General features: G+C 43.1%; 2 protein-coding genes and 1 long non-coding RNA gene across 7 annotated transcripts in view; all 3 read left to right on the top strand.

Annotated features, from left to right (window-relative positions):
* The window catches only part of LOC125711902 (mitogen-activated protein kinase kinase kinase kinase 5), a 33,968-nt gene extending 20,236 nt beyond the window's left edge, over positions 1-13,732 (top strand). The window contains exons 13-34 of one of the 2 annotated variants that reach the window (XM_048981334.1): positions 74-190; positions 552-633; positions 810-868; positions 1,014-1,087; positions 1,203-1,253; positions 2,208-2,252; positions 2,357-2,377; positions 2,582-2,627; positions 3,317-3,479; positions 6,162-6,262; positions 6,873-6,914; positions 7,266-7,344; positions 7,443-7,519; positions 8,236-8,296; positions 8,440-8,542; positions 9,030-9,088; positions 9,326-9,429; positions 9,997-10,174; positions 11,479-11,547; positions 11,833-11,925; positions 12,137-12,263; positions 12,453-13,732. In XM_048981334.1, the coding sequence (XP_048837291.1) occupies positions 74-190; positions 552-633; positions 810-868; positions 1,014-1,087; positions 1,203-1,253; positions 2,208-2,252; positions 2,357-2,377; positions 2,582-2,627; positions 3,317-3,479; positions 6,162-6,262; positions 6,873-6,914; positions 7,266-7,344; positions 7,443-7,519; positions 8,236-8,296; positions 8,440-8,542; positions 9,030-9,088; positions 9,326-9,429; positions 9,997-10,174; positions 11,479-11,547; positions 11,833-11,925; positions 12,137-12,263; positions 12,453-12,549 (1,848 nt within the window). In that variant the 3' untranslated portion in view covers positions 12,550-13,732. The remainder of the gene's footprint in view (positions 1-73; positions 191-551; positions 634-809; positions 869-1,013; positions 1,088-1,202; positions 1,254-2,207; positions 2,253-2,356; positions 2,378-2,581; positions 2,628-3,316; positions 3,480-6,161; positions 6,263-6,872; positions 6,915-7,265; positions 7,345-7,442; positions 7,520-8,235; positions 8,297-8,439; positions 8,543-9,029; positions 9,089-9,325; positions 9,430-9,996; positions 10,175-11,478; positions 11,548-11,832; positions 11,926-12,136; positions 12,264-12,452) is intronic. The other variant, XM_048981333.1, reaches the window with a different exon arrangement.
* On the top strand, positions 3,489-6,154 carry LOC125711908 (uncharacterized). Of its 4 annotated transcripts, none has more exons than XR_007383145.1 (3): positions 3,489-3,934; positions 4,115-4,174; positions 4,325-6,154. It is a non-coding gene; the product is annotated as an uncharacterized LOC125711908 (long non-coding RNA). The 4 variants fall into 4 exon arrangements; XR_007383144.1 differs by having other exon boundaries at positions 4,115-4,204; XR_007383143.1 differs by having other exon boundaries at positions 4,115-4,234.
* Positions 13,733-13,900: 168 nt separating the features above from the next.
* Positions 13,901-23,861, top strand: zmp:0000000529 (WD repeat-containing protein 20). The gene is made up of 4 exons (XM_048981341.1): positions 13,901-14,878; positions 15,995-16,177; positions 20,078-21,424; positions 21,578-23,861. Exons 1-4 carry the CDS (start codon positions 14,495-14,497, stop codon positions 21,623-21,625), a joined length of 1,962 nt encoding a protein of 653 aa, XP_048837298.1. The 5' UTR covers positions 13,901-14,494; the 3' UTR covers positions 21,626-23,861.
* Positions 23,862-23,894: the final 33 nt, after the last annotated feature.

Here is a 23,894-nt window from a genome sequence, read left to right as displayed (position 1 = left end):
GTGCCTTGCTCTTTGTCTGTTTGTCTCTTCTTTACCTATCCCATAACCCTCCTCTTTCTGCCTCTATTCACAGAATAGCTTTCTTGCTCAGACCTGTTTAAACAAGTCCCTGACCCTGGACCTCCTGGAGAAGCTTCGGCATCCAGAAAGGCTCAAGGACTGCCTGCAGGCCGAGGAAGAGGACATGGAGGTACATCGAACTTTTTTTTTCTGGTTATGCGGTTAAACAGAGATTAATGGACCGAATAATGTTATTTTCAGAACAATTTAGTTAAAAGATGTCCATGTACACTTTCAGAAAAATGGTACAGCCCAGGTACAGTTTTGTTACCCAAGGTACAAACAACATTAACATACCCTCAATGGTACAAAAATGTTCCTCAGAGTCTATTCAGCACCTTAAAAGGTGCATTTAACTCCAGCTACAGGGTACAATCGCCAGACCCTTGAGGGTACATCCCAGTGACAAGTAACTGTACCCACAAAGGTACAAATTGGTACATTTTCTGATAGTGTAGGAAGACTTAGCATTTTATCTCTGCTATACATAGGTGATCATACCAGGATCCCTGAGAAGAATCCGCTCCACAAATCGACACAGCAAAGCTGAACGCACCAATTCCAACAGCAGCTGTGAGTGTCTGAGTTCTACTGCTTTCAGGGCAGTAGCTTGCAGTCAGACATTTCGTCTGCAACCATTTTTAACACACTTCCTATTAAATTTAATGTTTCTCTTTTGTTTTTAACTGTGGCGCTACCATCTTTCTGTTTGTGAACCAGCCAACATTTCCTGCCGTCTGTGTTTTCAGGGCAACAGATACACACCAAAGAACCAGTGCAGCCAGACAGAAAGCTTTTGGATGGAACGGTGAGTTGGCACATGTTCTGAGGAAGCTCCTTCCTGTTTGTCTCTGGGTTTCCGTGGGCCGCCTGTATATGTTTGCGACGTTGTGCACGTCGTGTGGACTTCTGGGTCGTGCGTAGCCATTACTTCTTTCCTGCATGCGCCGTAGGTACAGCACAAGCGAGACGGCATATCGACAAGTTCTGCGAACAGAGATGACGTGACGCACAGGAGAGAAAACAGGTCTGCAGAAGCCACGGCTTTAAAATAGAAATGGCTATTCCCATAAACAGCTAATTATGAGAAGGCCGACACTCGGTGTATTTATGAACCTTTGCTAACCACATATTCGCTGCAGGGTTACAGTCAACACGAAGCCTATTCCAAGGAAACACAGGGTACAAGGCAGGTGAGGCACCCTCAACAGGATACCAGTCGATTTGCACGCACACACATGAATACACACAGTGGCCAATTGGAAGACACCATCCTATCTTGACATCTTTAATGCAATGTGGTGGCTCAAGTGGTGTCTTTACATGGCCATTTGTTGCATGTGTGTGCATTTTGTGCCCCTTGATGTACTGGCATCCTATCCAGGGTGTCCCCTGCTTCGGAGGGATAAGCTTATGCTTACATTAATACATTTTATTTTATAAATCACAAACGGTAATGATTTACCTTAACTGCAGCTTCATAATGTATTCATAGAACATTCATAAGTAGCATGTAACCATACCTTAACATCCTAACATACCAGAACAGCTTTAATATACATTAATAACAAACATTATATGATTATATCTTCCTACAATTACTGTCTATAAAGGACTTCCTATTATTTTCTGGTGGAAAGCTGGTAGCTTTATACAATTAGTAGACTTTAGTACTAAGATACCTTTGAATTGCTGTACCACAGCTTTTATATTCATTCCAAAGATTTACGTTCAGTTAGCAGATGCTTTGGTCCAAAGTGACATAAAAGGGACAAAGGAAAGCATCCCTGCAGCAGTTAAAGGGTAAAAGGGCCCAGTGGTGATATGATTACACTGTCATACACTGAGTTTGGAACCCACAACCTTCTGGGCTGTGCTAGTCGTATCCCACAATGCTACATTCCAAGCTCTCTATATGGTGTTGGCTATATTAGGGCTCTTTCTTGACATCTGCAGTTAATATTCACAAATGATATATCCACCTGTCTAGACGGCCAAGGATTCACTGACAGGTCACATTAGCCGGCTCCAACTACAACATATTATTGAGAAAGGATAAGCAAATACACACAGTGTAGGTTGTGCAGTGTTTACACCATTTTGGATGGTTCTGTTGCTGATTCCGGTGTGTTTTATACCCTTCACAGGGAGGACAGCATGGATTCGGATGACGATTACGACGATGTGGATATGTATGAGTTCTACCCAGTCTTTTATTCTGCATATAACACATGGTCTGTCTCCCACCCTCATTGTGTGATTAATTAATTGTCTACATCTTTTCCTGTTTCCTCAGCCCTAGTAACTATAGCAATAGGTAAGCTCCTTTATAAGAACTATTACACTAAATTGGCAGAGAATCACAGGTTAAGTCAGCAATGTCGCTTTGAATGTGTAAAATCAAATAAAAGTATTACCTTCGCTATATGAAACATGAATGTGAGATCGACTGGTGCCATAAAACGCCATCAGGACTTCCGGCTGCTCAGGCTCCTTATTTTCGCAATCTCTACCTCTGCAGCGAAACCTTGCCAGCGGATGAGGTCCCGCCCCCACTTCCTCCAAAAGTAAGGGACTCGAACGCGACATCTCGAAGAGCACAGAATAACCGATGCATTTATGGGAAACCTGGATGCGTTGACAGGAGGAATAGTCAGGAATAGTGCACTAGCTTACTATGGTTACCAGCCTAATGTTTCATAGACGAAATTATGTAATTATAATTATAGTACTTATGTCAGTTTAGAGTATTACAATTAAGCATTTATATATTATTTGTGTTTTTAGTCAGACTCAAAAAACACTAAGTCTCAGTAATGAAGTATAATCAAGTACAGACGCTCCCCAGGTTACGATGGTCAGTCTTACGATATTTCGACTTTACGATGGTATTCCAGTTCCATTCTATTTTTCACTATGGTTACAATATTCAGTTGATTACATGAGATATTCAGCACTTCATTATAAAATAGGCTTTGTGTTAATGATTTTGTCCAACTGTAGGCTAATGTAAGTTTCCTAAGCATGTTTAAGTTAGGCTAGGCTAGGCTATGATATTTCTCACGTTAGGTGCACTGTATTAAAATGCACTTTCACCTTACGTTTATTGGAACGTAACCCCATCATAACCCGGGGAGCGTCTGTATTACAGACTAAGTATAAGGACAGAATTTCTAATATCTTAAGGAATTTTGTTCTTAATGAAACGACTGCTGAGACGCAATAGTGACACACATGCACCATGTGTCCTGTTTAGCCGAAGCTGCGGACGAGCTCGGAGGAGAGTGTCAGCGGGGATGACAGTCGGGGGCGGGGAGCCCCCTGCTCCCTGTACGCCCCCTCCCCCTTAGTGCGCTGCTCAAGCAGCACTCCTACCCGCCCCGTCCCTCGTCCGCGGTCTGTCCGCAACGTCAACTCCGGTCAGTACCCCACAGTAGTGCATCTTTCATTTTCATTGTGTATTGGAGAGACACATCGGTGTTACTCCTGACATCATGGTGTGGGGATCCATAGGGTATGACATCATGGTGTGGGGATCCATAGGGTATGACATCATGGTGTGGGGATCCATAGGGTATGACATCATAGTATAGGGAGCCATAGGGTATGACATCATGGTGTGGGGAGCCATAGGGTATGACATCATAGTATAGGGAGCCATAGGGTATGACATCATGGTGTGGGGATCCATAGGGTATGACATCATGGTGTGGGGAGCCATAGGGTATGACATCATAGTATAGGGAGCCATAGGGTATGACATCATGGTGTGGGGAGCCATAGGGTATGACATCATAGTATAGGGAGCCATAGGGTATGACATCATGGTGTTGGGAGCCATAGGGTATGACATCATGGTGTGGGGAGCCATAGGGTATGACATCATAGTATGGGGAGCCATAGGGTATGACATCATGGTGTGGGGAGCCATAGGGTATGACATCATAGTATAGGGAGCCATAGGGTATGACATCATGGTGTGGGGAGCCATAGGGTATGACATCATGGTATAGGGAGCCATAGGGTATGACATCATGGTATAGGGAGCCATAAGGTATGACATCATAGTATAGGGAGCCATAGGGTATGACATCATGGTGTGGGGAGCCATAGGGTATGACATCATAGTATAGGGAGCCATAGGGTATGACATCATGGTGTGGGGATCCATAGGGTATGACATCATGGTGTGGGGATCCATAGGGTATGACATCATAGTATAGGGAGCCATAGGGTATGACATCATGGTGTGGGGAGCCATAAGGTATGACATCATAGTATAGGGAGCCATAGGGTATGACATCATGGTGTGGGGATCCATAGGGTATGACATCATGGTGTGGGGAGCCATAGGGTATGACATCATAGTATAGGGAGCCATAGGGTATGACATCATGGTGTGGGGAGCCATAGGGTATGACATCATAGTATAGGGAGCCATAGGGTATGACATCATGGTGTTGGGAGCCATAGGGTATGACATCATGGTGTGGGGAGCCATAGGGTATGACATCATGGTGTGGGGATCCATAGGGTATGACATCATGGTGTGGGGAGCCATAGGATATGACTTCAGGTCACCTGTGATAGTGATTCAGGGGGGGCCTGACGGCACAGCGCTACGCCAGTGACATTCTGCATCCGTATGTCTTACCCCTCCTGAGACACCACCCTGGTACAGTCTTTCAACAAGACAACACCTGTCCACACACAGCACATGTGTCTATGCAGTGCCTGCATCATGTTGAGGTCCTCCTGTAGCCAGCCAGGTCCCCTGATCTTTCCCCAATCGAACATGTGCGGGATCAGCAAGGATATCAACTCAGACCCAGTGCCAATCTGGAGGATCTCGAGGGCCAATTACAACATTTGTGGGTCGACTTGCCACAGGAAAGGATACAATGGCTGTACGGCTCACTTCCGCACCGTATTGACGCATGTATCTAGGCCCTGGGGTTGGGGGTGGGGGTGCCACAACCTACTGACATGGGACCAACAGTGTGCCCATACTACCAACTTTGTTTGATCTAATATTATAATCATTGCGATACAGTCACATGACCTTTCACCACGTACAGATGCATTTCCACCATTTTGTCTGGGTGCTTAATTTTTTTTGTCACTGAGTGTACAATTAATGGGTATTGATTCCAGAGTCTTTATTGGCCACGTGCAATTGGTGCGTTAGAATGCTTACTCAGTTAAAGAGAGACTAAGGACAGTGCAAAACAATACAGGACAGTGTAAAACAATACAGGACAGTGTAAAACAACACAACACAGTGTAAAACAATACAGAACAATGTAAAGCAATGCAAGACAGTGTAAAACAATATGAGACGGCAGACGGCAAAAACCAATAGCACACGACGCAATGAACAGTGCAAAACTGGATGATATGTGGTTAGACACTGATGAAGTGCAGTGGCAGATCTAAAAAGTGCAGGTGCCATGAGTATGGCTGTTATGGGAAATGCGGATGCGGAAAAATGAATAGTTTGGGGAAAGAAGCTGTTTGAGTCTGGAAGAATAGAATAGAATAGAATAGAATAGAATAGAATAGAATGGAATGGAATAGAATAGAATAGAATAGAATAGAATGGAATAGAATAGAATAGAATAGAATAGAATAGAATAGAATAGAATAGAGTAGAATGGAATAGAATAGAATGGCTTTATTGACATTGCACATATAATGAATTCAGTGCTACTTCTGATCGGTGTAAACTCAAACAACCACAGCAACACCATACAATAAATATAAAAGTTTTAAAAGTAAGTCAAAAATACCAGCTTAATGTGGATGTGTGAGTATGTAGATTATTAATCTAATCTATGAATGTAATCTAATTATTGCTGTGTATTATAAATATTTAAACTGCATATATAACAGGATGCAGATTTTACATTTATTTACAGTACACTCATGTACGATGCACCTTTTGCTTGTTTGATATCTTGGCCAAAGGCATTTCTATAGTCATTAAGAATTGGAGAGGGGTCACTTGGTGTGACCCGTCCAGCGGGACTGCTGTCTATACCAGCTTCATAAAAGACAATAATATACAACAAAACTAATATTTTGTTTTACTGATTATTCAGACCCCACCTCATTTGCTGGTCACATGATTGACAGCCCCCCAGACCTACAGCCACCCGTCCTTCCCCCAAAGAAGGATAGGAGGCTGCGACAATGCCAGCAGGTATCAAATGTGAAGGAGACAACAAGGAGAATTTCACATACATGAAAAAATTCTGGAAACGCTGTACTTGAGGGGGCACAAATAATGTGCTATCATGTTAATACTTATGTAGTAATTAACTACAAACTGAGTCTTAGTTGCATACTGATCTCATGTTCATTCATCATTAGTGAATCATGATCCATCTTTTATCTAACCATTACTATATTTGTTACTATATCTGTTATTTTTGCCACCCTTTGTGAACTACTAAAGGAACAAATAATCAATAACACATGTGAATTACTGATCTCACATTTGTTCCTCATTAATGAATTGTTACACATCATTTATCCCTAGTGGTTACAATATTTGTTACCATACCTGTTAATTCTGTAAGTTTGTTAATTACTGAAGGAGCAAGTAATGAATAACGCAACTGAAATACTAATCTTGTTTGTTCATCATTAATAAATCATGATGCATCAGTTTATATCAAATAGCTACTATATTTGTTCATGATTTGTACTTCAGTAGTAAGTGAGTAACTAAGTATTTGTGCCCCCCAAGTAAAGTGTTACAATTTTTTTATTTCTTAATTGATTTGTAACAAACATACTTGCTTTCCCAGGTGCCAGGAGATGGACCAAGTACAGCACTGAAGAAACCTCCAGTAAGTCACTCTGATTCCCATAAATAGATTCAGGAATCTAAAATACATTCAGTGACTATGTTGTGGATATACTGTACAATACACTGTATAAGCAGAGGCAAAACTGTGTTTATAACTGAGCATTTCTTTTTAAATGATGTTATAATAAGTCACACAGCAACATTAAGTAGTTCTATATGAAGTAATGCATCCCCCCAATTCTGCAGTCATATTAAATGATGCTTTTGGCATATCGTCATTATAACATGGGGAATCTCCTGAAAACCAACTAAATGGAAATAGGAAATAAGCAGCTGCTCTTGCACAGTTAGGTTTGTTGAATTTCACCATGTCTTCTTCTTTCGTTTTCAGGTAATCTTTAAAAAGGTCTTTCATGGGTGTCCTTTAAAGATCAACTGCTCAACCATATGGGATCATCCCACAACCAAAGGCAAGCAAACCAATCAGTCTGCAGAGCAATATTGCCGTTTCTTGAAAACATTTCCCTGACGTGTCATGCATTTCCTATTATTTTCTGATTTATCTCAGATCATCACCTAATCTTTGGAGCAGACGAGGGCATCTTCACACTCAATTTGAATGGGCAGGAAGCCACAATGGAGCTGGTAAGATGGCCGCCGGGAAGGTGGAACAGCACTGTAGAACCTGGGCGTACCTGTTTTATGTCATCTTCCATTGCCAAAGACAAAGATACGATACTAAGAGCAGAGGTACAGAGGACGGCAAAAGCCGCTGAATTTCCACGTATCAAGGATACTTCGGTGGTGTCCTCACCAAATGAGACAAATCCTCTGATTCCATCCATCCATTTATTTTCCAAACCGCTTATCCTACTGGGTCGCGGGGGGTCCGGAGCCTATCCCGGAAGCAACGGGCACGAGGCAGGGAACAACCCAGGATGGGGGGCCAGCCCATCGCAGGGCACACTCACACATGCACTTCTACGTGCAATTTAACAAGTCCAATTAGCCTCAGCATGTTTTTTGGACTGTGGGGGGAAACCGGAGTACCTGGAGGAAACCCCACGACGACATGGGGAGAACATGCAAACTCCACACACATGTGATCCAGGCGGAGACTCGAACCCGGGTCTCAGAGGTGTGAGGCAACAGTGCTAACCACTGCTACTCCATGCCGCCCCATCCTCTGATTCATTGTGCCCCAAATTTGTTCTTGGGGGGCAGGTTAGCAAGACCGGTCATGCTAAGACCGCAAGTACGATCTTTGCGTTCTTGGTATTGAGAAACACCCCCACGAGAGTTATCCGAGAATGCAGAGCGCTGGAATTTGAAGGCTGTGCTCTCTCTTTTCATCACCTCAGCTCTATCCTGGAAAGTGCACTTGGGTCTATACCATTAACAACGTCCTCATGTCAATATCAGGTGAGTCATCTGTAGCCTTAACATCAACCAGCAGCAGATCCTAAACACGGATGCTAATCTTGAATGAAAAACAATCTCGCTAATTGTCGCGTGCTTTGGACAGTCTGGATGAAAATGCCACATAAGTCTCTGTGTTTCATCAGGAAAGGCATCCCAGCTGCACTCTCACTCCCTGAAGGAGCTGTATGAACAGGCGCGTAAAGAGCATCGCATCGTGGCGTTGCCAACACACAGACTTCTGCCCAGGTAACTCTACCTGTTCTGTCTGTAAAAAGCTTCTTCGTTGAATTTCATCGCAAATTGTTTTTTGCGCAGTTTTTTTCCATGTCATTATAAATTCTACCGTGGGGGTAGTCACATTTTAATTCCCTAAAACTTTATTAAACGATAAAATATCCATTATGCAAACTTTTTTTTTTTTTAACATAATGTTTCTTTCTGGTTTGCTACTAGCACTAGATGTGCGTCGTAATTATTGATCTGCATTCAGATATCGATCAACTTTAGCTCATTTACAAGTTACAAGTACAAATGCCAGAATCAAATGATGGATTTCTTGGATGAAACTGGATGCTGTTCGTTTAATTAAAAATTAATTTGTGCTCCCATTCATTCAATGTCTGCAAAAGTTTCTGGGGAAAAAAATAGTCGGTTTCATATATAACACCAGAATGATTTCTGAAGTTCTAATTCCCTATAGAACCATGAATAATATATTTCTTTGTAATTCCAGGAAATGTGCCATAACTAGTAAAATCCCAGACACCAAGGGCTGTAAGATGTGCCGTGTAGGTGAGTATAGAGTAATCACACTCCAGGGAAATATGTTTCTTCCATTTTATCCAATGGAAGCCCTCAAACCAAGAAAAAAAAACGATAGCATTTGCATCCCTAAAAGTCAAACTAGGAGGCCCTGCCATTGCAAGGAAATATTAACACGTTATGACTTTAAAATCAACACTATGCATTAACTTGTTAAGTTTCCAAGCCTTATATCTTTGCTTCATGTACCATCTTTCTGCATCTTAGGTCAAAACACACAGCAGGGCTGCATCTTCCTGTGTGGGGCTCTCGAGTCCAGTGTGGTGCTGCTGCAGTGGTATGAGCCCATGCACAAGTTCATGCTCATCAAGGTCAGTGACTCCTTTTAGCCCCACCCCCTTATTAACTATAAGCTCTCCTATTGGCTGTCTCCTCATACTCCTAAATATGAAGTGGATCAAACCCACAGGCCCATTTGATTCCAGTAATTAACAAAAAGTTGTTGAATGTCTTTTACATAGTCTACACTTTTATGCTTCAAACATACTTTATATGATTGAAATTAGAAAAACAAGGTATTAAATGTAATGTACTGTAAAACTAAATATTTTAATTAAATGCATGATAATATGATTGAAACTCTACGTTTAGGATTTACTTTCCCAGCCTGTCTCCAGCACAAGATCAGGGCTGCCAGTTCTCACGCATTTGGCGTGACGCTCACGCTTTCTCACTCTCATGCTCACGCAAGAAACCTTACAGCAAATTTATATTGTTCCATTATAAACTCAAAATCAGCTACATCAAAAGCGTTGGGGTAGTTTGCAAACCCTACAGACTAATTACAAGGTAATAAAACTGTTACATCCATGTAAATGGGTGTGCAGACTGGTCTAAATGGAGAGTCTACATTCTTACACTATATGTGTGTGTTGCAGCATTTTGACTTCCCGCTACCCAGCCCTCTGCGGGTGTTTGAGATTCTGATCGCTCCAGACCAGGAGTACCCACTGGTCTGCATCGGAGTGACCAGGGGGCCGAACCCGTTCCAGCCCGTGCAGCTGGAGAACATCAACCTCAACTCCAATACCTCCTGGTTCACAGATAGTGGCTCAGGTAGAAACTGGCTGAGCACTAACGTGTGGGAGTATTTCTATGCAAAACTGCTATATCTTGGTAACTGAATAAGCTAGGAAGCCAAACAAAAACCAGCTATCCACCCCTCTGCCAATAACATATGCAGTAAATGGTCATAGTAGGTTTGGAGCCTATCCCAGGCAAAACAGGGCACACAGTAGACTATAAATGGGATGCATAGGGCACATACACACAAATACTCACATCATGTGGGAAACCTAGAGACACCAGTTTGCCAAACAAAACATTAATCAAAATATTAACTGAGTGGAATAGTTGATATACTATATGACAAGCACTGACTCTCGGGCAAACTTGAGTCAGTATTGAAATGTAAATAATTTCATCTAATACTTTTTGAGTTACATATACAGTTCCAGTTTGTTTTATATTTTTAGTTCTCCAGAGACTTTGATTGCCAAAAAACAACTGGTGAATCTATATAAGTGTTTCTCAACCTGGTTCTCAGGGATTCAGTTTTTCCTGCTCGTGGGAGTTTACTTACACAAAAATGTTTTGAGGGCAGAATGAAAGAAAATGTTTGGTACAGAGAGATAATAATCAGATTGTAGAGGAGGTGGGACCCAGACCTCTGATTTGTTGGTTCCACCCCCTCTAGTATTTTTATCCTGCCCTCAGAACATTTTTGTGTAAGCAAAACTACCATGAGCATTTTTCCTCCCTCCAGCTCCTTGCCAGACAGTCCACGTTTTTGCTATCTCCCAGTTTCCTACCCGGATACCAGGAGCTGGGAGGGAGCAAAAACTGTTTGGGATTCCCTGAGGATTAAGTTGAGAAACACTGCTCAAAATTGTCCGTTGTAAGTGAGCATGTGCCCTGCGATGGACTGACTTGCCATTTAGGGTGTCCCCTGCACCAGCTAGGATAAACTTCATGATCCCAAGGCCATGAACTGGATAAAAATGTATGAAAAACATTTGGATAGAAATTTTCAGTTAAACATTAGTGAAGTCACAAGTACCTTTTTTAAGGTTACTGTCCCACTACTGAAGCTTAAAACATATTATAGGATAACTAGAATCCTGTAGGAACGCATCCCAGTCAAACTTGTTGTTACTGAATAGCAAACGACAACACAGTCTTTCCTACTTTCTGCATAAATCTTGTGGATGAAGAGCGTACATGAACAGCAAACAAACATGATTATTGTTATAACTATTCGCTTGATATACTAGAGAACTAATATCTATTTGTACTGTCTTTTTAAAAACGTATAATGCCCGTTCCCCCCCCCCCCCCACCCTTGTGTCTGACTCCTCCAGGGAATTCCTCTCCCGATATAGTACAGGTCAACCAATTGGACTGCAGCACTCTGCTGGTGCTCCTGGAGAGTAAGGCACCATTTCCAATTCCTATGCTCTGCACATTTAGTGTACCGGTAACATGATTCAGCAGTTGCAGTCGTGGAGTACACTACCTTACATTAGATAGCTGTGAATTCCCAGTTTAACAGTTGTATCTCCATCATTAGACCTGGTGATTTGTGGCACCATGTTATTCTCACTTACTCTAGTTTAGTTTACTCTAGCTGTGGAATAACATGACAAAAGACAATTGGTGCAGATGCATATATTGTTTCATTTGGATGACGCAAGAGATGTTTCTTTTTTGGACAGAGACTGTACATATTGTGAGCCTGGAGGGCACCCCAAAGAGCCAGTGCAAGCTGCAGACTGAGACAAACTTCTCCTTCAGCTTGGAGGCCGTAGGTATGAACCTCAGGAAAGACGGGTTGAACAGTAATTAGAATAGACTGGAGATACAATGTTTATTTTGATCTCTTCCCGAATGAAAAGCATAGAAATTAAACTGAGAGTAGACCTTCCTGGAAAATGGTGGAAACATTGACAGGCTCAAGAGAAGCATCACTGCTGCAGAGATGGCCTGATAGGCGTGACTGACACGTTCGTGTTCTTGCAGTGTTTTTTGAAGACACCTTGCTAGCGATGTGGAGACACGGGTGGCAGCGAAGAGGAGAGTGCTTCTCAGACATCCTGCAGGAGATCACGGATCCCAAGAAGGCCTTCCGTCTCGTGGGATCAGACAGGTGTCCCTACGTGCACATAACTTCTCCTGCAATTGCACACACCCCTACAATTAAAACATGTGTGATAGATGAGCAGTGACAGGTCACTTGGATTGCACAGACAGAAAGTCATACCACTGTGTGAATTTTCAGTGTCGCTCTATGTATGTGAGTATTGACAAATGGTGTCTTTATATTATTTTCCCACAGGACGGTTGTCATGGAAACACGGCAATGTGAGGACCAGTCGGGGCTCAGTAATCTGTATGTCCTGGAGATTGCCGAGACATTTGTCCCAAGTACTTGAGCTAAAATATATGCATAGGGAGACATGCTTATCTATAGCTGTTGCATCCCTCTTATGACTTGTGACCATTCCAGAAACTCTGCCAGCCCTTGTGACGTCACAATTCTCCAAGTCAAACCCAAACTAGATCTTCATTTACTACCCAAAGTTATTGTATATTTCAGATTTTTTATTTTTTTTTTGGTTTCACGTATCAAAAGACTTTCCAACCAATAACTCATAGAGCTGAGAAGTTCATCAAACATGCTGGTATTTTCAGTGTAAAATACAACCAATTGGACATTGATTTGTTCTTTTTTCTTTGTGATTTCACTCTCACAAACACGGGCACAAAGTTGAAATAGTGCATTTCCGAGTGATGTATGTCTTGATTCCAAGCCACCTTCATCCATAGTCCGAATGTGAATCCTACTTTAACATTATGTACAGAGCTGAGTAATTCAGGTCCAGAGAGTAAAAGTCCAGACCAAGATTTTGTTTCAACCAACCACTTGAGCATAAAGAGTCACAGTCACACAGTACTCAACTGGTTGGTTGAAACAAAATCCCGGTCTGGACTTTTACTTTCTGGACCTGAATTACCCAAGTCTGATTATGTTAATGGTCCTCAAAGTCGGTCCTCGGGCCCCACTGCCCTGCTTGTTTTCCTGCTATCCTGGGCCTGGGGACTGAGTTTGAGAACCACTGGATTATATACACAAATAAACCTTATGTGTCACAACACATCAGTGGGCTGCAAACAAGATACTAAAGTGGTCTGCTGGTACATACTACTCCACCTGCTAACCACTGATTTCCTTAAACACCTCCCATGCTCTCCTGTTTTTACCAGAAATCGCTTAGTGTCTCAAAAAGCTCACAAACTTTTCTGTTTGACGAGTAAGCTTTTTTCCAAATATGAAATATAAAGTTACGCATTATTACAAGTGATGTGCGTTTCTGATATAAATTTATTCAAAGGAAACATTTCCCAAAATGTGTACAAAAAAATTTGTGACTTGGCTGCTTGTAGATAACACCATGAAAAAAGTCATTAAGTCTCGAGAGCTTTAAGCTCTTTCCAAATATACTTGTCTAGCTAAACACATTAAATGTTTAATGTTAAATGTAGCTATTTGCCGCATGTAATTTTCTCTGTATATTTAATTTAGTTATGTAATAAAACTGTGTTGCTAAGTGCCAATGTATTTAACATTGCATTTTTTGGTGTAAATTGTGGTAAAATGTTATGTACAATGAGGGAAAAAAAGGCAAAACCGGTATGCAGGTGAATGACTTACTGGTTTATTGTATTTCATCATTATTGCTGGGTCATATATGTTAATTTAGCGTTATCTAAAGGACTAGGACTATATTACAACTTATTAAGTCATTACCCAGCGCGCGCACAGATGACAAGGAAACAGTCATTTTATTCCGATGCGCAGATTATCGTTTTCTTAAATCAGTAAAGCCCACATTAGATTTAGTGATCAATAACTTTACCCTTCTGGATTTTTTTTTTTTTTTTGCGAAGAAAACGTACAAAATTCGTGTATTAGAATACATGTTTAAGGTTTTGATGTATTGACGAGCGGCCAGATACGTATGAAGTGCACTGCTCCGTTCACACCCAGTGTGCACCCAGATCATAAATAGCCCTGTATTTTGCAAGGATGGAGGGGAGCGTGTCGCCGGCTGCTGTACACGCTCCTCAGTGACGTGCCTTGCCGGGGTCCCTTAGCAGAAACATTACTGCTGTTGCTGCTGCAAATCCAACATGGTCCACGCAGGGAAGCAGGATGAATGACAACGACGGGACGCGTAATGCATCCATCGTCAGCGGCAATATTTGCAGCGACTGAAAGCCAGCATCATGCTGAAACCCTCCCATAACTCTTGTAGTTTTTGATCATTATTTCCAGGTCAGGGTCTCGGTTTCCTGTGCGGCTTGTTTGTATTAAAGATGGCCGGTGATGGAGGCGCCCTAAAGGATATTAATGAGATTAAATCCCAATTCCGGACAAGGGAGGGTTTCTACAAACTGCTTACCCTGTCGGACTCACAGCAGCGGGGCGGTATACCACGGGGTCTATCCACGAGTGCCGCAGTGGGTCCCGGGGCCGGACCGGGTTCGGTACCCGGTGGTGGCGGCGGAGGGCCGGTTCAGGGGCCTGGGGCTACCTCCTCTGCCACTGCCGCAGCCAACTCCTCTCCGACCGGTTTCCTGCCCCCGGTCCGGGTCTCCATGGTCAAGCTTCAGCCAGAAGATCCCAGTGAGGAATCGGAACGAGTTTGCTTCAATATCGGCAGGGAACTTTATTTTTATACTTACACGAACATCAAGAAGGTAAGACGATCGGAGGAGCAGCAGGACAAACTTGACAGGAGGAAAATGTGTTAGCCAGCTACCTGGTTAGCACACTATGGATAACTGGCTAGATGCATCCTGCAAGTATACACCAGATATCCTTATACTCTTATTATTATAATCTGTTGGGACAAGGGAAGCCATTGTGTATTTGAACAATATTTTATGCATGGATAGATGATTCAGCACAAGACACTGAGCATTGCTTTGGGTCGGGGGCGTGCTAATTATGGCCATGCATGAACGATCGCCTCTGGGAAACTGACAGAGAATAAAACGTGTCCTGCGGGATATGACCCTTCGCGATGACGTACCTTGTACCTTAAAGCGTCTGGATGCCCTATACTGAGCAATTTGGGTTTAAGGCAGTCGTTTTTGCTTTATGTGTACTGATCAAAGTAGTGTTTAAAACTGCGATTTCCAATATGTGTGTAATATCAAAAGACAGTGTTTGTGAGTGTAAAGACGTGCTGATTGTCACCCATACTCGCTCATCGCGCATTAAGGTTTCGGTGGTAAGGGATGTCCCCTCCTTGACCTACGCAAAAAATATTGTTAAACTGAGACGTTCACTAGTTATAATCTTTAATGGAGTAGATTAAGGTCAACCAATACACATGACATTTCGCTAGGAGACAAACAGCCACGGTATGCGAGAACTTGGGTAAAATCCCCGACGGCAGGAAACCTGACCATTTAAAAGCATCCTGTGAGAAATCAATAGGTAAGAGATACAAAAGAATTCAATCCCACTCCGGTTCTTATGGCTTGTTAGGTTGTTTTATATGCGTTTTTCAAATGCTATAATCTGCCTTTATTCGCCTAGTTTCACAGCCAGCGTGGTACTTTGCACTCTGTGTACTTCTGTGATGATGGATTAATGTTATTTTGGGCTTTATTATTTATTATTAGCAGATTTTCAATTTTCTGTATAAGAGCTGTGCAAAAATCTTGTGTGATCTAACACAAATCTATCTCTGAACCACATTCATAGTTTGATAAATGAATTGCACATGTTTTGATTCAGGGCTTTTTGAGGACTGTCTGATGTTAATATGCATTTGATCTTACTGGTACATTGTTTCTAACCCATAGGCCGTAGACCTCAGCAAGCCTATTGACAAACGCATCTACAAGGGCACCCAGCCAACTTGCCATGACTTCAATCAGTACTCGGCCACTGCCGACAGTGTGTCGCTCATCGTGGGCTTTTCTGCCGGCCAGGTCCAATACCTGGATCCCATCAAAAAGGAGACTAGCAAGCTTTTCAATGAGGAGGTGCGTGTATGTTTCTGTGTGAAAGATTTACACACCGTGTCTGTTGACATCCCATGTCCTTACTCCGGCACATGTGTTGTGTGCTTGTATTGTTGCATTAACGTCCATAATAATAATAATTCCTTTATTTGTATGGCACTTTTCAAGCCAAGTAGCATTTCACATCATAACAGGCAGAATCAGCAGAAGAATAACGTCACCGAAAATACTTTAGCATCTTTGGTTTTTAGTCTGGACTTTGGGACGGCAAGTAAACCTTGGTCAGATGATCTTAAAGGCCTAGCGGTTTTGATAGCGTTCTAGCAATTCAGATACATAGGGTGGATCTCAGTACCAAGGCAAAGACTGTACGTGAGGCGCAGTGAATCATGGGATTGGTCTTGTTTGACGGTGATGCAACTGATGTATCCTTGATATCTGAGGCAGAGCAAGACCAGCATCCTGGGATTTATACCATCCTTGTGTACTTCTGTTCTTAGTACTGGAACTGGCCTTCGGCAGTGGAAGATGACATAAAATGGGTACGGAAGAACACAAGTATGCATATTGAGATTCACTCCATGCTCTGGAGCTAGACCATGCAAGGCCTAAAAAGCGATTAATAAAATTCTAAAATAGATTCTGAACTGAACTGGAAGCCAGTGAAGTGATGCCCAAATTGGGCTAATATGATCACCAGTCTTTGATCTAGTATTAGCCCCTTTATGGAATAAGATGATATAAAACACTGCAGTTATTTCCCTCAGTGGTACAGTTGGAATGCAGACTCAGGATTAAAAGCTTCATTTTGCCAAGTACATCTTATGTGTTGCACTGGGGGTTTTTTTTGGCAGCGATATTTTCATTTTCACACATAGCATTCCTTACATGTCCTCACAATATAAATAAGACTGAAAATGCTGACTGGTATTTACATGCAGTGCAAATGATCCTTAATACTCAGTGCACACATCCAGTGCAGATTGAGGAGTGTCAGCCTTAGTGCCAATAGGCTATGTGATGATGGCTTGGTGTTACGCAGTGTTTTTGCTCTCGTGTTTTGGGGGGGGGGGGGGGGGGGGGGGGGGGGCACAGATAGCTTGGTGCTTCACCCTGTTGTTGCTCTGCTGTGTCACCTGGGGTCCTTTGTGGCCGGAATCGGGAGAATAGCGTTTTACTCCAAGTGTGTTAAGTGGCTCGATGAAGCCCGCAGTGTGCAGACTGATAAGAAGCAGGTGGCTGATGGCACACGCAGTGGAGGAGGTGGCCGGTGGTTTTCATCCCTCCTGCGTTTGCTTAGCATGCATTTGGGGGGGGGGGGGTGCTGAAATGTGATAAATTTAACATTCCAGACTGTTAGACTAAATGGGTTAAAACACTGTTTTATTCTCCCTATATTGGGAACATAACATTGGATATATTTATAGGGAAAACTTTGGATGTAATTTTCGTGGCATGCTTCTTCAAGCACTTGTTAAAAAAGCTAAAAAAGGATACTCATGCTATGAATCTTGTGATGCTGATTAATGCAGAAAGACTCCAAATTACCCTTTTGTATATAATACGGTACATGGCAAAACTGTATACCAGGTACAGTACGTCTGTGTATAACAGGGTCTGCATAGTGCAAAATAACACAATGCAAATCTCTATAGTAATACACTAAAGGTGATTGTTATTTCTACCAAGTGATAAAACCTTCCTAAGTGGGAGATTTGGGATGTTGCGACAGGGCAAATCTCAGACAGTATTTACAGAGGGTGGACAAAATAAACATCACGTGAAAAGGACATAAAATTTACAGTAACTAAACGGCAATTAAATCACGGCTACAATGGTGAGTCATATTGGATGTGATTCCAGTTAGCAGTATGTGTTGGCAATGAAAGCGCCCTGAAAATCAGCACTTTGATATGTGACAAATAGAGTTCCGAAGAGGCCAAATAGACAGGGCCAGAATTGCTGGTGTATTGAGTGCAGTGACTGCAGAATTATTTGATCTGTCGAGTAGAACAGACACGGAAATCATGACTGTATGTGGAGTGAATAGGAAGATAATGAGCTGGAGAGACACGTCACGGGATAAATGGGTAACGCCACAAAAGTACAGAATCAGAAATTAATAGAAAAGCAAATCAGCGCTCTGCTGCAGTCTCAGAAGTGCATGATGCGAGCTTCACAAAGCTGGAGCTGGTGGCTGGGTCCTCATTTGCAACGGTTTGTATGAAGGACCGATGCCTGACGATGGGTAGCCTGGTATGAAGATCCCAGAGCAACTGGAAAAAAACTGTGGCCCGATGAGTCATATTTCACTCCTTTCTCTAAATCTGGGGGGGGGGATGGTTACGGAAAGCCAGAAGAGATACCTTCAACCTACAGCGTGTGTCGGTGTGGGTCACATGGTCTGGTGATGCTGTGAATATGAGGCCATTTTACAGAGTAAGATGCATCTGTGGTGCAATCTGTATTCCCTCAAGATGTTTCCATATTCCAAAATTATAATGCCTCAGTGTAAACTATTAAATTCAGGAGCGGTTTCTGGTGTTCAGAAAACACCATGATGTCCTCGGCCACCAGATCTAAACATCATTAAATGGTAACTTCTGGAGCTCGGAGTGCAAATGAGATTCACAGCTCCTTGATCCGTCAAAGAACTAGAGGCTTTTCTGCCTAAAAAGTGGCCCCATCATACACTAAACAAAAGTTCAGGATTTGCATGACATTCCAAGAGGGATTGAAGCTATTCTGAAAGCCGAAGGCTTGGTCTTGCTCCTCGTCAGGTTCTTGATAGATCTATTGTTAGATGTTTCTGTTATTTTGCCCACCCACTGTACGTCAGTATATTGCAACTGCAAGGACCTTTTTTTGGTAATGTGTTCTTGGCAGTTACTGCAGTTTTCCGTGACGTTAAGTGGCACAAGACTTTGGGGAACACTCTGGAAATCCGCTGCGTAAACAACCTACAGCAGCCTCATGGTGGGCAACCACACACCAAGTTAGGTTGGTCTGTTTCATAGATCAGTGCTTCCAAATCCGGTCCTTCAGAACCCACAGAGAGTCCATGTTATTGTTCCCTCCCAGAGCAAAAGAGTTGCTGTCTGGTAAAGACCTGGGCGAGAGCAAAAACGTGGACCGTCTGGACCGTGGACCGTTGGTTCCCGGGGACCGGATTGGGAAACACAGAAACACAGATTTTTCTATGAGGCAGATTCAGAGTTATCCAGAGAATTGCTGATATCCAAATAACATGTTATTGTTGACAGTTGTAATGAAAGTCTTCAGTGCTGTTCTTTGTCAAATAATTTAATAGCTAGTTCTTCATCTACATTTAAATTGTTCATATTCCATATGGTTCTGATTGTTTTGGACCTTTAGTCATCTCAGGATGTTGTACAAGAATGTTATGAAGATCTCCAAATCCCAAAAGAATGCACATGCGCTGTATATTAGACCTGAAAATTAAGTTTGTAAACTTGCTTTCCATTTTAAGCCAACTAAATTGACAATATTTTAGAAGATTCACTCTGAAATAAATATTACTGAAATAATAGTCTCCAGTATAATGAATTTGGAAAAATATGAAATGACATTTGTCACATAGATGCTTCTATTAATGTAATCATATAAATTCAGTGCATTTGACTTTTAAATGCTACTTAAGCACGGTAAAATCTGAAATCTTTAGTGGGGAATTAAGACATCTATGTGCCTGTAACGCGTTTGACACAGACTTTTGGACATTACCCTAATTTTCCATTAAATGACCCATTTAATCCAAATTGCATCCATCCACCTATCCATCTTCTAAACGCTTTTCACGGTCAGAGTCAGGGGGATGAATGCAGATTCTTGGATATGAAGTATCTCAGATGCTCACCTTAACTTTTTGTCTTCCTCACTCCCTGAACGCCGGCTCCCCAGAGGTTAATAGACAAGTCCAAAGTGACGTGCCTGAAATGGCTGCCCAAGTCGGAGACACTGTTCCTGGCCTCTCATGCCAGCGGACACCTGTACCTGTACAATCTGGAGCACCCCTGTGGCACGGCCGCGCCCCAGTACTCCCTACTGCGCCAGGGAGACGGCTTTGCCGTCTACGCCTGCAAGACGAAAACGCCACGCAACCCGCTGCTTCGTTGGGCGGTGGGAGAAGGGGGACTCAATGAATTTGCCTTCTCTCCTGATGGCGTCCATGTTGCATGTGTAGGGCAAGATGGATGTCTGCGAGTGTTCCACTTTGACTCCATGGAACTGCAGGGTGTCATGAAGAGCTACTTTGGGGGACTTCTGTGCGTCTCCTGGAGTCCCGATGGCAAGTACCTGGTTACGGGCGGTGAAGACGACCTGGTGACCGTCTGGTCCTTCGCCGAGAGCCGTGTCATAGCCAGAGGCCACGGCCACAAGTCCTGGGTTAACGTGGTAGCCTTCGATCCTTTCACCACCAGCCTGGAAGACGAGGAGCCGACTGAGCTGAGCGGCAGTGAGGAGGACCTGCAGGGGGCGCCGCACTTCGGCCGGGTACGCACCAGCAGCACCCTGTCCCGCCTGTCCCGGCATAGCTCCAAGGGCGGAACGACCTCCGTCACCTATCGTTTCGGGTCAGTCGGGCAGGACACGCAATTCTGCCTGTGGGATTTAACAGACGATGTGCTGTACCCTCGCCTACCTTTGTCGCGCGCCCTCACCAACACCTTCAGCACCACCATCCCGCCATCAGTCAGCGGAGGTAGTAATACGTTGGGCGGAGGTGGAGGCGGGATGACCGGGGAGGGCCACCTTCATCCTACTCACCCTCACCAGCCTCCACCGTTACCCCGGTCCCTCTCTCGCTCTAACTCTTTGCCCCACCCTGCCGTTGCCAACGCCTCCAAGGGTCAGGGCGGCACGGACGGCGGCGGCGGAGGAGGCAGCGGAGTCACTCCGTTCAGCATCGGCCGCTTTGCCACGCTGTCCTTGCAGGAGCGCAAGTCGGACAAGTTGGGCGGGGGCAGCGGGGGGGCCGAGAAGGAGCACAAGCGCTACCACAGTTTGGGCAACATCAGCAAAAGCAATGACAAAATTAACATGGCGCCGCGGAGTAACCGCCTGGACGCCACCAAGGTCCTGGGCACCACGTTGTGTCCGCGCATGCACGAGGTTCCGCTGCTGGAGCCGCTGGTGTGCAAGAAGATCGCCCACGAGCGACTGACTGTGCTCGTGTTCATGGACGACTGCATCATCACCGGCTGCCAGGAGGGCCTCATCTGTACCTGGGCGCGGCCTGGCAAAGCGGTGAGTCTGACAGTCTACGTGATGGAACCTCATCACTTGTCACGGTGGATGTGAACAGCTTTATAACTGTCCCTCACTCTCTCTCTCTCTCTTTCTGTATCTCTCTGTATCTCTCTGTCTCATTATCTTTCCCTTTGCTTGTAACCTCCCCAGAACTTGACAGCACAGAATGGGAACTCTCCCAGTGGCACTGTGGTATAGCTGGAGATAGAACACTGTACGTATCACATGCCCCTCCCCTGCTCCCGATTGGTGGACTTAGGATGCGGAACTTGGCCCACGAGCGCAGCATAAGCCAATGGCGGCTGTCGATCAGTATGGTGCCCCGCGTGTCATTCCTCCAAGCCCTCCTGTCTGGTCCTTGATTCTTCAGAAAGACTACAGGATGAAGCGCAGACTGCAGTCCTTTCCTGGAGCATCGGGCTGGGCCACAGTGTTTCCTTTTCAAACACCACAAAAGCCACGACTGTTCTCCTTTATTTATTTTAAACTAACAGACTGTAGTAATTTATATTGTACATATTCAGAATACCCTATAAATACAGAGGACTAGATGTATCAAGATAATGAGTTAAAGAGGACGCAAAATGTTTAATATATTAAGATCCTATATTGTATATAGCAGCACTGTTAAATTAAATGTTTGCATTTAGGGAATTTAAGAAATAGTGTCTGTGAGTAATAACTGTCATATTCATTAAAGCAAATATGTAGTATGTTTCGAGACCTGTGAATCCTGGATTTCCAAGCATGATGTGAGTGACACATAATAACGGCATACAAAGTAAACTTTTCTTGACTGCTATGCTTATATAAAGGGACTTGCAGTGCTGTTCAGTCAAACTGAACGCAGCTACATACCAGAATTCTATACACTTTGCATTCTTTCCCTGACCATTCCTCCTGCAAAATGTTACACTTGAACCGTTGAGTTTCTGTTGGACTGGGAGTCAAGCATCTATGGCAGCCTCTTTGCGACGCCCCTATCTGACAGGAAATGTGCACAGTCAGTGCTCGATGTTTACCAATCCTTCTAAGCACGGTGTGTATCTTCCCCACTTCCCCAGCAAGCCTGCTAGGACAAAACACTTCAGACCGTCTTAGTTTCACTAGAAGGTGATTCTAATGACAAACCAGAACACAGTCAACTGGAAAATGAATCAGTCTTGCAAGTTGTAGTGATAAAGTGACAATTCAGCCTGCCTGGTCAACGTAGATGTTTGTGGTAAACTAGAAGAGTACTCTATGTTCTGTAGGTCTATGTGCAATTGAGTAGAAAGCCAGATCAACCTCTAAATCTTTCTACTCCGATCTTTTTGATACACATTGTTGGCTACCCCTAAAATGTGATATTATCCTCTTTACTTTCTAAAATAGTGCAGGAATTACATCTCACCATTTAGTGTAATGAGGAATAAATATTTTATTTCTTTATTTTTCCTTCTAACAATATACAACTCATCTGTAGCATGTATGATTTTTTTTGTATTACGGTGTGCATTTTACTCACAGTAACACTGAAGTAATGAAGCGGGACAGACACGTTTGTATATGAAAATCTGTTATTAAAACTATTAACTCTACTAATTATTCTGTGGTTTAAATGAATTATGTTCCTTTTACTAATTAGATGACCAAGCGTAAAAGAGAACAGTTAGAAAACTTGTGTTGCAACCTTTACTGGTTAGAGTAATTCCTCTTTCTTGAACAGGGTAGCTCTGTGATAAGTGTCTTATACAATTTTTGATATGACACATTATATGAGCTGTTGGATTGGGGGAAAAGGCTAAAAGGAATTGAATGTATGCTCGTTCAGTATCTTTGATATGTTTATTTATCTAGCTTCAAACCAATGACGTGAGTTGCTGTCAGCGAGAGATGATTGTTGTAAGCGAAATTCTTTTTGTTTAGTTTACTTTGGTCCTCATTTGGGTAATCGATTAACAAAATGTAAAAAAAATGAAATCCAAAATAATTACTTCATTATTTTTGATGACGACCAAACTTGTCTTACATGAAATGTGTAAGGTGAACGCATACTTAATTTAGCCGAACTTAAGCAATTCCACCTTCACCTAAGTGCACGCACTTCATCGTAATGCATTTTTTTTGCGTTGTTTCTATCGTATCGCTAGCTAGCTAATTGTTGCTACCCCTGAAAGACACATCGCTATAATATCTTTGTTTTTTTATGTGGGATGACGTTTTATTTTGCTGTCCCTCAGGTACAGTTCTGTGTGACTGTCAATGTGTTATGGATGTGCCGTTCCACTGCCTACAGAGCTTCGTAGTGCTTGGTAGCTATTTTGTCCATTTTTAATGCAAACTTTCTCTAACTAGTGGGAAATGCACATGTTTCCTGCAAAAAGGGTGACTTTGGTTATGGTTTGTTCTGGTTTTTTTTCCCCTGGCAATTAAATATTGTCGTTAACCCTGAGATCTCAGAAGACTTGAGTCTCTTGTTTTTTGT

The sequence above is a fragment of the Brienomyrus brachyistius genome, chromosome 17 (assembly GCF_023856365.1).
Source record: "Brienomyrus brachyistius isolate T26 chromosome 17, BBRACH_0.4, whole genome shotgun sequence".
In the NCBI taxonomy this organism is placed as follows: Eukaryota; Metazoa; Chordata; class Actinopteri; order Osteoglossiformes; family Mormyridae; genus Brienomyrus; species Brienomyrus brachyistius.
Note: the sequence above shows the minus strand (reverse complement) of the source record. Positions and strands in the feature narration are given on the sequence as shown.